Genomic DNA, 15,968 nt, shown 5'->3' on the forward strand with positions numbered 1-15,968 from the left:
CTTATTCATGCCTATACCATTACAACAGCCCTATTCTGGCTCAAATACACTATATTCTTCTGTCTACCAGTATTTATATATGTAAAATATCTAGAGGTGTATTAATAAGGCCGTGGGTATTTTATTAAACATATAAGTACCATTTTAAGTATTATGTATTTTTACAAGTCCCTCTCAATAGAAATCTTGTTTACTATGACCTTTGTGTTCAAAACATAATCATCTGACTTCTGAAAAACCATGTAAGTTTTTTTTTTTTTTTTTTTGAGATAGTCTAGCCCCGTCACCTGGGCTAATCACAGCTCATGGGACTATAGGCATGTGCCACTGTGCACAGCTAATTTTTTAATTTTTTGTAGAGACAACTCGCAGTGTTGCCCAGGCTGGTCTCAAACTCCTGTCCCCAGTCAGTCTTCCCACCTTGGCCTCCCAAAGTGCTGGCTCTGTAGGTATGAGCCACCATGCCTAGCCAAAAAACAAATTCTTGTGTTGAATTTAATCCTGTCATTTGCCCTTAAACAGTTTTGTTTAGATGTATCAATTAATATTAAACAATTAATATACTTAACTACCTTTATCCCTTGTTTATTGAGTGTCTGCCATGTGCTAGACACTGCTAGGCTCTGGGGATCTGACAGTGAAACATGGTATGATCTCTTCTGTCGTAGAGTTACTACATTATAGGGAAAACAGAAATTAACAAAAGGACGTACTTACAAATTGTAATGTGTATTCTGAAGGGGAATAAAGGGTTGAATGAAGATGTTAACATGATTGAAACTGGAGGAGGGTTCAGAAAAGACTTCTGAGAAAGTACAGTGTTACTGTGACCTCATGTATAACTAAGGAATTTGAAGTGAGGGAGATACACCAGGACAGCTTTCCAGGAAAGGGATCCGAATGGACAAAAGCCCTGGGGCAAAACGGTGGGGGACTTGATTTAGTTCAAAGGGCTGATGTCCAGTTTGTATCTATAGATGCAACATATTAGCCTTTGGGGACAACATTTAAAAATTAAGGAAGGCCAGGCGCAGTGGCTTACACCTGTAATCCGAGCCCTTTGGGAGGCCAAAGCAGGAGGATCACCTGAGGTCAGGAGTTTGAGACCAGCCTGGCCAACATGGTGAAACCCCGTCTCTATTAAAAATACAAAAATTAGCTGGGCGCAGTGGCAGGCGCCTGTAATCCCAGCTACTTGGGAGGCTGAGGCAGGAGAATCACTTGAACCCAGGAGGCGGAGTTTACAGTGAGCCAATAACGGGTCGTTTCCAGCCTGGGCAACAAGAGCGAAACTCCGTCTCAAAAAATGATGGAGTACTGTGCTGCTTTTCCTATATATAACCCATATGTAAAACTTTGATAAACACAAAACTGCTGTGGGTCAGTTAGTATCCTAGCACTGTATATAAATATCGGTCAGTATGAAGGACCCTTTAAATACTGGTTTTCTGCTTTGGCTTATATTTTTAATTTTATTAACTCTCTCTTAATTATGTATATATTACGTTACTTTTAAAGCTTGATCAGCTAGCTTCCACAAATATTTACTCTTTGGATATATACATGTATATATAAAATTTGTCTATTTCTAGTCCTTGAACTCCTTGAACAAGCCAAGCTGACACTGACCTTGGGGCCACTGCCATTACTCTTTCTACCTGAATCACTTTTCTCCCCATATCTTCAATCGATCAGTTCTTCCTCATCATTCAGTCTTACCTTACAAATGGCAAAGAATCCTTTCCCAACCACCTGTCTCATGTTATTCCTGCCTTTCCTGGTAGAAACTATCACATTATCCTCTTTTTTCCATATGGCACTCCTTTAAATTATTTTCTTGTTTACTTTAGCTTAATGAAAATGATAATTTTGTCGTCTTTATTTACTGTTTTTTTACTCCAGTACTTTGAAAAGTGACAAGTACATAGTAAGAACTCAATTAATACTTGAATAAAGTTTATCTTACAAGTTATGATAGGCTTACATAATTAAATTGTAAGTCCAAGGGAAAGTACTCCATTTTTCATTTCTTTATATATATATATGTATGTAATAGTTCTTAACATAGTAGTTCAGTAAGTTTTTATTGGGGAAAAGTGTTATCTTCTAAAGTGAGTTCATAATATAATATTGCCAGAAATAAATGTGTTTTCTCCCTTGGCAATCAGCCATCATCCAAAATTCTGAACTCCCAACCTGTATCTCAAGCCACCTCTAGCAAATATCACCTACATGTCCCATGTAATTCAAAATCAGCACATCTCACCTCCCACTGCATCTGCCTATGGACACCACCTCAGCCCAAGCCATTTCCTGTTCAGTTCTCCAACCCACAAACCTGACCTCGTCTGTGATGTCTTCTCAGGCTTACGATAAGGACACATTCTAAGGTTAGATTTTGCTGACATTTATTAAGCAAACATCATGCTCCACTAACAACGATCATCATATTATGCTGAGAGTCTAGAAAATGTGAAGGGCTATGAATTTGTCCTGATACTATTCTGCAAGATTGTTTCTCTGGCTGTGCTCAGCAGCCTAAATAAAGGAGAAGGGAAGGTGGATTATAAGATTGATCTGAGTTGGGAACAAGCTAGATAAATGCAGTGGGAGGAATATGTGGGATGCCATGTTGTTTGAGATTTTGGTGCCAGAATGGTTTGGTTGATTAACCCTCAGTTCTTGTGAGGTAAGGGCCCATAGATGTCATCCCAATTGGGGTCTTTAGAAATAGGAATTTTAGGTCGGGCATGGTGGCTCACACCTGTAATCCCAGCACTTTGGGAGGCTGAGGAGGGTGGATCACCTGAAGTCAGGAGTTTAAGACCAGCCTGGCCAACATGGTGAAACCCCATCTCTACTAAAAATATAAAATTAGCCAGGCATGGTGGCGCATGCCTGTAATCCCAGCTACTTGAAATTCTGAGGCAGGAGAATCACTTGAACCCTGTGATTGGAGGTGACGGTGAGCCAGGATCGTGCCATTGCACTCTAGCCTGGACAACACAGTGAGACTTCGTCTTAAAACAAAAAAGAAAAAAAGGAATTTTATCTTTAGGTCTATACTGAAGCCACGGGAAGAATTAAGGATAACCTATAACCTCACAGGGATGAAAGCTAAACGCATAAATGCCTGAGGAAGGTTCACTTAACCATTTCAGCAAGAGAGTTAGGTGTTCTCCCCATTACAATTATCATTAACACAAAAAAGGATCTTCTGCTACCTTTTGGTGATGACAGGAAGTGACAAGACTTCATTCCCATCCATAACAAGCCTCAGAGAAACAAAACTTAAAGGGATAGAGCACATGGGGGCAGTATTAAAAAGAGCAGAGAAATCACGCTGAGTCCCTGCAGCTTAGGGGAACAGATTCAGGTTTGGAGGATTAATAAAATATGGGTTTGGGCAATCTCCAACCCTACCCTAGCTCCCATACAGGATTTAATTTCTTAGTTTAGTCCTCTAGTGTCTATATCAATTTGTATATCTGTTTGTATCACTTATGTACACACATATCTCCCCAGTTACACTGTGATTTCCTTCAGGGTTAGGAGCTTTATTTGATTCATCCTGATTCCTCAGCCCCAACACAGTACCTGATACATAAATGGTGTTTAATAAATGCCAAGTATAAAGTATTTTAACAGGCCAGGCGCAGTGGCTCACGCCTCTAATCCCTGCACTTTGGGAGGCCGAGGCGGGTGGATTCTGAGGTCAGGAGTTTGAGACCAACCTGGACAACATGAAACCCGTCTCTACTAAAAATACAAAAAATTAGCCACACGTGATGGCAGGCACCTATTATCCCAGCTACTCAGGAGACTGAGGCAGAGAATTGCTTGAACCCCAGAGGCAGAGGTTGCAATGAGCTGAGATTGCACCACTGCACTCCAGCTTGGGCAACAAGCGAAACTCCGTCTCAAAAAAAAAAGTACTGTAACAAGCCCAAAAGCCATGTGTTGCAAATAGCAATATTCTTCAGTGGCCAGTACATCACTTAAATCACCCTACAGGTCTTTACCGGAATTGCAGAATAAGCAGTTACTTCTCTGCCTGTTTAGCTATTTTCTTTATTAAAAAAGAAAAATCTAAAATGCTAATGAGAATTCATTATTTTAGGTGATTGATGAGATTTATCGTGTGTTGAGATACGTCAATTCTACCAGAGCCCCTCAGCGAGCTCATGAAGTACTTCAAGAATTAAGGGATATATCCTCTATGGCAATGGAGTACTTTGATGAAAAGATTGTTCCAATTTTAAAGAGGAAATTACCAGGATCAGATGTTTCTGGAAGACTCATGGGCTCTCCTCCAGGTACCTCTACTTTATAATCATGTTTGTACATAATTTTGTAACTTGTTTCTGGTTTTTTTCCACTTAATCAAGTGTCTTGAACTTTTCTGCGTTAGTAGTTGTTTATTGGCAGCATCATTTTTAATGAGATTGGATTATCAACCATAACTTATACAACTGATCCACTAGTTAGGCACATTTCTTGTTTCTAGCTTTTCAGTACTTACTCAAGAACAATCTGAGCAGTCTTGTGACTAAATCTTTGCACATATCCATATTGACTTACAATAAACATATTAGAAATAGAATAGCTGGGCCTGGCCAGGCACAGTGGGACACACTGTAATCCCAGCACTTTGAGAGGCTGAGGTGGGTGGATCACCTGACTGAGGTCAGTAGTTCGAGACCACCCTGGCCAACATGGTGACACCCATATCTACTAAAAATACAAAAATTTGCTGGGCATGGTGGCGCACACCTGTAATCCCAGCTACTCTGGAAGCTGAGGCAGAAGAATCAGTTGAACCGGGGAGGCAGAGGTTGTAGTGAGCCAGATTCACGCCATTGCACTCCAGCCTGGGCAACAAGAGCAAAACTCTTATCTCAAAAAAAAAAAAAAAGAAAGAAATAGGATTGCTGGACCAGGCGCAGTGGCCCACGCCTGTGGTCCCAGCACTTTGGGAGACTGAGGGGGAAAGATCGCTTCAGCCCAGGAGTTCAAGACCAGCCCGGGAAACATAGGGAAACCCCCATCTCTACAAAGAATTTTAAAAATAGCCGGGCGTTAGTGGCGCATGCCTGTGGCCCCAGCTACTCAGGAGGCTGAGGTTTGAGACCCTGTCTCAAAAAAAAAAAAAAGTAATAGAATTACAGGTGAAAAGTTACATACAGATGCTCCTTAATTTACAATGGGATTATATCCTGATAAACCTGTCATAAGTAGAAAATATTGTAAGTCAAAAAATGCACTTAATACACAAACCTACCAAACATCATAGCTTAGCCTAACCTACCTTAAACATGCTCAGAACACTTAACATTAGCTATCTAGCAAAGCATATTTTATGATAAAGCATCCTTGTGTAATTTACTGAATTAATTTTCTTTTTTTTTTTTTTTTTTTTTTTTGAGACGGAGTCTCGCTCTGTCGCCCAGGCTGGAGTGCAGTGGCCGGATCTCAGCTCACTGCAAGCTCCGCCTCCCGGGTTTACGCCATTCTCCTGCCTCAGCCTCCCGAGTAGCTGGGACTACAGGCGCCCGCCACCTCGCCCAGCTAGTTTTTTGTCTTTTTTAGTAGAGACGGGGTTTCACCGTGTTAGCCAGGATGGTCTCGATCTCCTGACCTCGTGATCCGCCCGTCTCGGCCTCCCAAAGTGCTGGGATTACAGGCTTGAGCCACCGCGCCCGGCCTGAATTAATTTTCTATTATACTGAAAGTGAAAAGCAGAATGGTTCTGTGGATACCTGAGGTACAGTTTCTACTGAATGTCTATCACTTCCATACCATTGTAAAGTCAAAAAATCATTAAGTTGGCTGGGCGCAGTGACTCACACCTGTAACCCCAGCACTTTGGGAGGCCAAGGCGGGCAGATCATCTGAGGTCAGGAGTTCGAGACCAACCTGGCCAACATGGTAAAACCCTGTCTCTACTAAAAAAATACCAAAAAATTAGGCGTGGTGGCGCACGCCTGTAGTCCCAGCTACTAGGGAGGCTGAGGCATGCGAATCGCTTGAACCCAAGAGGCGGAGGTTGTAGTGAGCCAAGATCATGGCATTGCACTCCAGCCTGGGCAACAGAGTGAGACTCTGTCTCAAAAAAAAAAAAAAAAAATCATTAACTTGAACCATTGTAATTTGAGGACTTTTTTTTTTCTGATGAATTAATACTCATTTTTTAAAAAAACAAATATACTAGATAAAATGCCAAAAACTCTTCAGGGAAATATTTGGTGAATTATTTCAGCCCCCAAAGTGTCTGGCTGCTACTTTATTTTTATTTATTTATTTATTTATTTATTTTGAGATGGAGTCTCACTCTGTCACCCAGGCTGGAGTGCAATGGCGTGATCTCTGATCACTGCAACCTCCACCTCCCAGGTTCAAGCATTTCTCCTGCCCCAGCCTCCTGAGTAGCTGGGATTACAGGTGCACACCACCATGCCTGGCTAATTTTTGTATTTTTTAGTAGAAACGGGGTTTCACCATGTTGTTTAGGTTGTTGGTCTGGAACTCCTGACCTCGTGATCCGCCTGCCTTGGCCTCCCAAAGTGCTGGGATTACAGGCGTGAGCCACCACGCCCGGCTGCTACTTTGAAAGACAGGGTTCATAAGGCTGTTTTGAACAGTATCACTTCATCTGCGCTAAATAACTGTTTTTGCAAAAGTATATTGGCTCCTAGAGATTTGTGCCTTTATCTACTGAAAGACTTAATTATTTAATATCCCCAACTCTGGCAAGTACTTTAATTAGGAAAGAATTTAGTAGAACTTTTTATTTTGTTCAGATTAGTTAGCTCCCTGTAGTACTCAGTGAGGCAACCAAGTGGCTCTCTGTAATTGAGTAATAAAGCCTACACATCTCAGCATTAATATATCTGTTATTTATTGAGTACCTATTATGCGCACAGCACTGTACTGTGTCCTGTGGAGACTAAAAGGAAGTGTAATACATGGTGTCTGCTCTCAAGGATCTTACTATTTCAAAAGGTAAGATATACTCAGTCTTGAAGTTAAATTATCATAGGCAAAACAAATAATGCAATGTCCAATTAAATGTCAAATGAGAGCAGAGAAACAATTTTAAGGTAGATCAGTGCTGGCTGATCTGATGGAAACATCACAGGAGGTAAGGATTGATTTAAGCCTTGGTGAATAAGTAGAAGTTGGATATGGATAAGCAGAGAGGGAAAGAAGAATGCATCCATAAAGGAAATACAGTTATTTAGATGCGCAAGGAGAAGATTAACGTGATGTGTTTAGGGTATGAATGGACCCCTCTTGTTCTTTTAGAAAACCTTCAGTAGATAAGGTTAAAAGAAAGTAGGTTCTTTGTTTAAAATAGTTATTTTTATGCTTGTGTTACATTCTAATTATTCCTGAAAGAATAGGTCCAAGACCCTCCTACACCATGCCAGGAATTCTTTGTGATCGTAATGTATGATGTAACCCACTCTTTAATGGAGTCCTATCATTTGGCTAAAGTTGAAGCCTTTGCAAATAACTTAAGTTCAGAGTAAACTTAAGAACACGATACAGGTTGAGTATCCCTTATCCAAATTTCTTAGGACCAGAAGTGTTTCAGATTTCAGCTTTTTTTCAGATTTTGGAATATTTGCATTACATGTACTGGCTGCACAGCCTGTTACCCACATACCCACAATCCAAAATGCTCCAATGAGCCATTTCCTTGAGCATCATGGTGGTGCTCAAGAAGTTTCAGATTTTGGATTTCAGATTTCTGGATTAGAAACGTGCAACCTGTAGGTCTGTACTTCTAACTTGAAAGTGTGTTTGTTATGTGAATTAGATAGAAAATAATTATTTTCTGGCCAGGCACAGTGCTTCAATGCATCTGTAATCCCAGCACTTTGGGAGGCTGAGGTGGGTGGATCACGAGGTCAGGAGATCCAAACCATCCTGGCTTACACAGTGAAACCCCATCTCTACGAAAAATACAAAAAGAAATTAGCCGGGTGTGGTGGCGGGCGCCTGTAGTCCCAGCTACTCGGGAGGCTGAGGCAGGAGAATGGCATGTACCTGGGAGGAGGAGCTTGCAGTGAGCCGAGATCACGCCACTGCACTCCAGCCTGGGCGACAGAGCGAGACTCCATCTCAAAAAAAAAAAAAAAAAAAAAATTATTATTTTCTAATTTTACTGCTCTTATTTTGTTACTAGATTCTGAAAATATTTTACAATATTTTAAACTCAAGTTTATGCCATTAAATGCCCTTCTTCATTTCCTGGCAGTCTACATACTGCCACATGAGCAGGAGAATCAAAATTTAAACTCATTTATAGTTAAAATAAGATGTTAAATTATGATGATTAACCCAATTGACCAACTGGATTGCCAAGAAGAAGAAATTCTCAGAAGTGACATAATAAGGGTATTCCATTTTTAAATAAGTGTAAGACTGGTAGAGAAACATTTTAAGTGACTGACCCTTTTAAATTATTCCTCCACAGTTCCAGGACCGTCTGCAGCCCTAACAACAATGCAGCTCTTCTCCAAGCAAAACCCTTCAAGACAAGAGGTTACCAAACTCCAGCAGCAGGTTAAAACAAATGGTGCTGGCGTGACTGTTCTCAGGCGTGAAATTTCTGAGCTTCGCACCAAAGTGCAAGAACAGCAAAAACAGCTTCAAGACCAGGACCAGAAACTGCTAGAGCAGACCCAGATCATAGGTGAACAAAATGCACGGTTGGCAGAGCTAGAACGCAAACTACGAGAAGTAATGGAAAGTGCTGTAGGAAATTCCTCAGGGTCTGGGCAGAATGAGGAGTCTCCTCGGAAACGAAAAAAGGCCACAGAAGCCATAGACTCTCTTAGGAAATCTAAACGTCTTCGGAATAGAAAGTAAATTGGAATGTGGTTCTAGTTCCAGAGGAAGACGCAGCTTAGTAGCTTAAGCAGTTAACGTATATCAGGATACTGTGAGCAACACGGTGTCCCTTAAGCTTCTAGGCTTTCACAACACAACTTAAACTTGAACTCTTATGGTTGGGACATTCTTTTCCCGCTTCTCCTGATTGAACTGATGCACAGAATCTTTTTACTTTGCAATAGATTTGTACTAACCAGACCTGTTCTATCATGTTTTGAGGAGTTAACTTTTTTCTGTGCAGATAATGTTGAAAGTAAGTTAATTTGTTTCTGCATATATGCACATACGTAAGGATCTTAAACCCAGTCTTGACAGACTAAACAGAAGTTAAGTTTAATACAGAAAATGTCCTGTTCACTTGAAAGAAAAGACCTACTTTTTAAATGGACACTATCTTGGTTCTTTTTTTTTTTTTTTTTAAGTCGTCTTTTTGTTATAAGTGACCTTTGTCTGGAATGTCTGAAAAGTAGTTAATGCTTTTTGGTATTGAAGTAATGGGTAACTAAAATGGACTTCCATAGTATTGACTGTAGAAGGAGGCTCTACAGTATTGACTATATATTTTTATAAACTACTGGCAAGAAACTTACCCAGCTGTTATACATGTTTTTAGTTCTCTTTGGGGGCCATGTCCTACATTTGCATGGATGGATGCATGCATTGCCTAATCAACTCACTTAAAAAGCTCTTGCACTGGTATTGATCTTAAACCTCTATACTTCTCCACTTTTTAGAGCGGCGTCTTAGTTTAAGCGCTTAACATCTTCCACCGCAACAGCTTGCCTCTAGAGGGGGAATTATTCATCCATTTGTCCTCCAGTTTTATAGGAACAAGAGACTATTAAAGCCCATTGCTTTATCTGTTCTCTGTAGGGTTCAGGTACACTGGCTAAGGCAGAACCCCAAATTCCAAGGCTCTTTCTATCAATATTGGACCTCTGGGAGTTAGTACTCCTCTTTGCTCACCACCATGTGCTCAGTTGATCAGATGTGAGTGAGTAGGGAACTCGACTTGTGGGATGCAGTTTTGCCATTGCAGCAAAGTTCATTGAGGAAAATTGTATCATGGAAAAGCATTTTCATTATTTCATTTCTGGGGGATGACCTTGAGGGAAGCTTTTTAATATTCGTTTCAAGCTTTCCTTATTCTACAACTTTAAACAAAAGCTTTAATTTTGTTTGCACTCCTGTTTTGAGCTCATAACTGGAAAAGCATGTCTTGCACTGTTCAACCTCCTAAGTGGTCACTTTAACAACCTCCAAATTGTGTACAGTGGTTATTTTCCCCAGTTGTATATTTTTGAGACATTCAATTATCACTGTCTTAGTTGTATTTTAATTTACTAAATTATGTAGCCGTTTGACTGTTAAATTCTGTTAAACAACTGTTGCCTTGGGCTTCAGTTATTTAAAGTAAATTTGGGTGTAATATAGAAAACTGTCCCTTTCCAGGCAGGGGTTGGCGCCTGTATAACCCTAAGGTTTGGTAGACGCCTTAGTCAAATAAGAGCACAAGGCTATCGCCTTTTATCCGTCCACCGTGACATGGCTGTGCATCCTTTAAATTAACCTCACCAGACGAACCTTTTTCTATCCATTTTTATATTGTCCTTACATAATATTGTCCTTAGATTTTCATCAATTCTATGTCTGACTTTGAAATTCCATTTACAATGTAGTATGTTTTCAATGAAAAACCATAAAGTAACATCCAAGTGTTTCATGGTTTGTTGGGAAGGTAATTTTAAAATAAAACAATTTCCAAAAAACATTTGTCAGCCAAGGTCATCCATAAAAGTCCCCGTCTGGAACTTATTTTCTCAGCACTTCTCATTTTTATAATCAGAGTATTTAGCCATATTATCATATCTTTAGAGGAGGCCTGGTGGAATACCCCGGGCCTCTACTAGTCTGCTTTTCTGGTCACAGGAAGACTTTTTTTTTTATGTATCAAAGTATGTGTTTACAGATTTACAGAGTGTGATCCGTATGCATCAAAGGGATACAGCCCCAGACTATTTCTTTAATGGTCGTTCATGAACTATTAAGTTTCCTGGATTTCTTTTTAAACTACAGCTAGATAGCCTAAACATGTAGTCTTCCATTAGTTAACATGTGTATATGGCTTTCGTAATAAGTAATCACACTGTTAGAAGGTAAATTTTCTATTACAAAATCCAAATTTCTATTGCATACACTTATAATCATCTATTCATAAAGCTAATTCGTTGTACTTGTTAATGAATGAATGTTCCATGCAGTAGGAGAATAAAGCACTACAGTTCGTTCAGTTGTTCAAATCTTAAATCTTAGGCTATTTAGCTAAAACATGTTAGGATGTTGCCTTCACCAGTTATTAGCACAGTTATTAGCCATTATGCTTATTTATGGATAGCATAATGGTATTTAAGGTTCAACAAACTGCAGATTTTTTTGATCAGCTGAAACTGACATATGTTACAGAAAAACTGTAAATTAACCTCCTGAGAGAACCATTTGCCCTGCATTTTAAGTCAGGTATTTAAATGCTGTGTGTTGTTTATATTGCGTTGTCTTAGTGCAACATTTCTTGAAGTATTCCCATCATCTTCCTTGGCTGTTTTTCAGAGGAGACATCTCCATGTTAATGGGTCATTCCCACATAGGGAGGTATTATGGTACAGCGCTACACACATGGATAACAATGTGAAAAGGCGTGCCTGAGAAATGAAAAGGGCTGGCCTTATCCCCACCCCAGCTGGATCCTCTGCTTATCTCCCACATGCACTTGGCTTACCTGGTTTTCACAGATTCTGAGGTTATAGAACCTGTTGTTTTTCAAACTCCTGTACAGAACCTGGAAATAATGGAGCAAATGCAAATCTATTGAGAGTCATTATACTTAGTTTTAAAGACTATTGGGGTATCATCCAGTCAAAAGCCACTGATTTGGGAAGCAATTTTTTTGTAAAACACGTTTTTTGGAGTACTGAACTTTACAGGGGCTTGCCTTAATCTCTATTTAGTAGTTTCAAGATGTATGCGCAATTATTCTACGTGTTAAAAATGTTAAAATATTCTATGTAGCCCCAAAGGTGGGTAAAACAGTATAAGTAATGCCTAAATTAATAAGCTAAAAGGTGTCACTACAGCTGGATTTTTGAGAGAGAATGGACATAAAACTAGGCTATGTGTAATAAAAATAATGGCACCTTAAGATTGCACTATTTTATGCATTATTTTATATGCCATTTCATAGCCTGCACTTTAATCTCCAAAGAAACGATGTATGATGTCCCAGTTGTTCCTTATTCTTAATAAATTTTTCCTAAGACAGGGCACTTAATTCTATTTTACTATACTGAATTAGTTTCTTGGAGGTAGATTCCTTTCTTGAGTTCTCTGTTTCCTTAGCCATAATAATTTCTAGGATCTGGGAACTCCCTATATTGTCTATTTCCAACATTATATAATTTTAATTTAATGTAATATAAATCTCATACTTGGTGATCAGCACATTCTTATATCCTGCTCTACCAATGAGTACCCATTTGTTACACTTATCAAACTCTCTAAAAACATATACTGTAAGTAATATATGAAGCCAGGAATAAAAGGCAGTCTGAAAGAAAACGTCCTATATGATGCAGTTGTTTGGAAATGACTGATTTCTGATATGAAACCCAATTTGATAACACCATTCAGTTCTTTGACTTGGGATCTATCTGAATTGCTTTAACTAGTACACAAAAGGTTAAGTTACGACTACTTTAAATTTGTATAGCCTGCCATCTGAGGTGAATTGTTTTCAAAAAATACTAAATCTATGAACTGAGACTAGCAATTAGTTGGCTGCTCCCTACCATGATTTTACTTTTAATAGCCATACAGTTATATTGGTGATACATATGACAGGCTTAAGTACTGCTGGCCTTTCGCATCTTCCTAATCATCTTGGTTAAATTTCTGAGGTTTAAAAATTAGATACAGATTTCTTCTGTTGTGTCTGAAGAGAACTATGACATTTTAGAAGTATATTGGCAATCTGTTAGGTCCATTGGCAAAGTATATTGGTCCATATTCAAACCTATTCCAAAAGTTTAGAAGTGTTTAAGATTCCTTTATTGTGGTACCATGTCTGTTTACCTATGCTTATGGGCAACAATAAATTACTAGTTTACCTTCTGGAATTTTAATTGTTATAACTGAATCAATTATTGGAAAGTGAAAAACACCTCCCGGTCACACAACAGGGTACATAAATAAATGTGTTGTTACCAGTGCTACTTGTTTTCTTTGTATTTCATCCACAAAAGAATATGGAGCTCTGTTGCTAACATACCATATTAATAGCTACTGTCTTTTGGAGCACTGTACTGTGTGTTTTACAGATGTTACAGTGGTCCTCACAGCTACCTTATAAAGTAGGTCTTACTCTACATGGGGAAGTTGAACTCGTGCTAAGCAATGTGTCCACAGTGTATGCAAGTAAATGGCATAAGTGGGATTTGACCCATAAGCTCTGAAGTTTATAAACTTCCTACTACACTATACTACATCCTAGAAACCTGAGAACAATGAGACTCTGAACTTAATATAAGCAAGACCATCCCACACATCCACTAGAAACAGTCAGTGCCCAAATCACTAATGCTAACAGTAGTATGTAGAACTGAGATCAAGAAAAAGCTGGGCTAGGCCGGGCACAGTGGCTCACACCTGTAATCCTAGCACTTTGGGAGGCCAAGGTGGGCAGATCACGAGGTCAGGAGTTCGAGACCAGCCTGGCCAACATGGTGAAACGTGAAACCTCATCTCTACTAAAAATACAAAAATTAGCCGGGTGTGGTGGCAGGTGCCTCTAATCCCAGCTCCTCAGGAGGCTGAGGCAGGAGAATTGCTTGAACCCAGGAAGCGGAGGTTGCTGTGGGCCAAGATCATGCCATTGTACTCCAGCCTGGGTGGCAGAGCGAGACTCCATCTCAAAAAAAAAAAAAAAAGTTGGGCTTGGTGGAGGCAACTTTTAAGGTTATGCAAGTAACCTTAAACTTGCACCTAGGTGTGCAAGTGAAAGAGAATGTTTTTAAGGCTTCCGGAACCTGTAATCTAAACTCAGAGGAAGTCCTGGCAGTAGATGTGCTCTGAGGCTACTGACGTGTAAAGTCCCCTTCTGGCCTGGTGCGGTGGCTCACACCTGCTACCCCATCATTTTGGGAGGCCAAGACGGGTGGGTCATCTGAGGCCAGGAGTTTGAGACCAGACTGGCCCATGTGGCAAAACCCCATCTCTACTAAAAATACAAAATTTAGCCAGGCATGGTGATGCACATCTGTAGTCTCAGCTACTAGGGAGGCCGAGGCATGAGAACTGCTTGAGCTGGGGAGGTGGAGGTTACAGTGAGCCGAGGTCACGCTACTGCACTCCAGCCTGGGCAACAGAGCAAGACTCTGTATCCAAAAATGTCACATTCCTATCAGTAGAAAAGTAGCAACTACCAATTCTTTTGCCCTGCAAGGGCAGAGTACTAGTTCTCTTTTCAAGACTACTTCCAGTTCCAAAACTAAATGCTTAGAATTTTAACAAAATCAAATCATATAAATCAGTTTAACCTGTTTCTTAAAGGTATAACTGGTAGGGAATTGCTGAAAACAGTTCTCTGAAGAAGATAAAACTTCTCTAAGTGCTTTAACCCCAGCCTGTAGACAGCTTAGATTTTCAGAAAAGAGATCACAGATAACTTTATACTGTGGGTGAGGGTGATGGCAGTGGTGTCAATTGTCCTAGTACCATTACTGCATTCTAGTCATCCAGATAGCCTAGAAAGATAAAGGCCGCTGTGTATCCCCAGTCTTCAGAAGGTAGATGAGGGTGGAAATTTGAATTTTCATATTCTCCAGGTGGCTCAATTGCTGTGTAATAGATTGACATTGTTAGAAACCAAGGCTCTTCACCAGTATTCTTGCTTTTTTGCTTTTCTTTAAAAAACTTTTTAGGCCGGGCGCGGTGGCTCAAGCCTGTAATCCCAGCACTTTGGGAGGCCGAGACGGGCGGATCACGAGGTCAGGAGATCAAGAGCATCCTGGCTAACACGGTGAAACCCCGTCTCTACTAAAAAAATACAAAAATCTAGCCGGGCGAGGTGGCGGGCGCCTGTAGTCCCAGCTACTCGGGAGGCTGAGGCAGGAGAATGGCATAAACCCGGGAGGCGGAGCTTGCAGTGAGCTGAGATCCGGCCACTGCACTCCAGCCCAGGCGACAGAGCGAGACTCCGTCTCAAAAAAAAAAAAAAAAAAAAACTTTTTAAAAGATCTCACCTGTATGAACTTCCCCATGTTAATTGCTGAACCAATTCTTACAGAATTCATTAAAGATGATGTTCTTTCCAAAAAGATGTATCTCAACTCGCTGGTATACATTCCTCTGTTTTTTTGTTTGTATGGAGTCTCTGTTGCCCAGGCTGGAGTGCAGTGGTGCGATCTCGGCTCACTGCAACCTCCGCCTCCTGGGTGCAAGGGATTCTCCCGCCTCAGCTGCCTAAGTAGCTGGTATTACAGGCGTGCACCACCACACCCACCTAATTTTTGTATTTTTGATAGAGATGGGGGGGGTTTTCACTATGTTGACCAGGCTGGTCTCGAACTCCCGACCTCAGGTGATATGCCCGCCTCGGCCTCCCAAAGTGCTGGGATTACAGGCATGAGCCACCGCACCCGGCCTACATCCCTCTGCTTTCTGATTGATCATTTCTTCAAAGCAAAATTAGAGTAAATCATACGCACAAGAAATGTGAGCAGTTGGGTGTTTGAGCAAAATGTACAACTGATAATTATAAAGGAAATACAAATCAAGGACAAACTTCCCCTAATTCAATAAATTCTGTTCAAGGAGACGCAACTAAATAGCTGTCAACTTTCTCAGCTTTTATGTTTTTAAACCTTTTTCCTCCTCTCCTTTGGTTTGAACAAAAGTCGAATTCAAATTAACTGATTTGTTAAGAATCTGTGAAGCAGCGATGTAAATAGCAAAACTGACTCCAGAATGCAACACCTAAGATGTACTTTTCTGTAATAAGACAAGGGGAACACCCC

The 15,968-nt window shown here is 40.3% G+C and overlaps 1 protein-coding gene across 1 annotated transcript in view; it reads left to right on the forward strand.

Annotated features, from left to right (window-relative positions):
- The window catches only part of FBXO28 (F-box protein 28), a 44,617-nt gene extending 31,547 nt beyond the window's left edge, over positions 1 to 13,070 (forward strand). Inside the window, exons 4-5 of the mRNA XM_033199662.1 lie at positions 4,121 to 4,316; positions 8,483 to 13,070. Coding sequence (XP_033055553.1) covers positions 4,121 to 4,316; positions 8,483 to 8,877 — 591 coding nt within the window. The 3' untranslated portion in view covers positions 8,878 to 13,070. The remainder of the gene's footprint in view (positions 1 to 4,120; positions 4,317 to 8,482) is intronic.
- Positions 13,071 to 15,968: the final 2,898 nt, after the last annotated feature.

The sequence above is a fragment of the Trachypithecus francoisi genome, unplaced genomic scaffold (assembly GCF_009764315.1).
Source record: "Trachypithecus francoisi isolate TF-2019V2 unplaced genomic scaffold, Tfra_2.0 Lachesis_group5, whole genome shotgun sequence".
In the NCBI taxonomy this organism is placed as follows: domain Eukaryota; kingdom Metazoa; phylum Chordata; class Mammalia; order Primates; family Cercopithecidae; genus Trachypithecus; species Trachypithecus francoisi.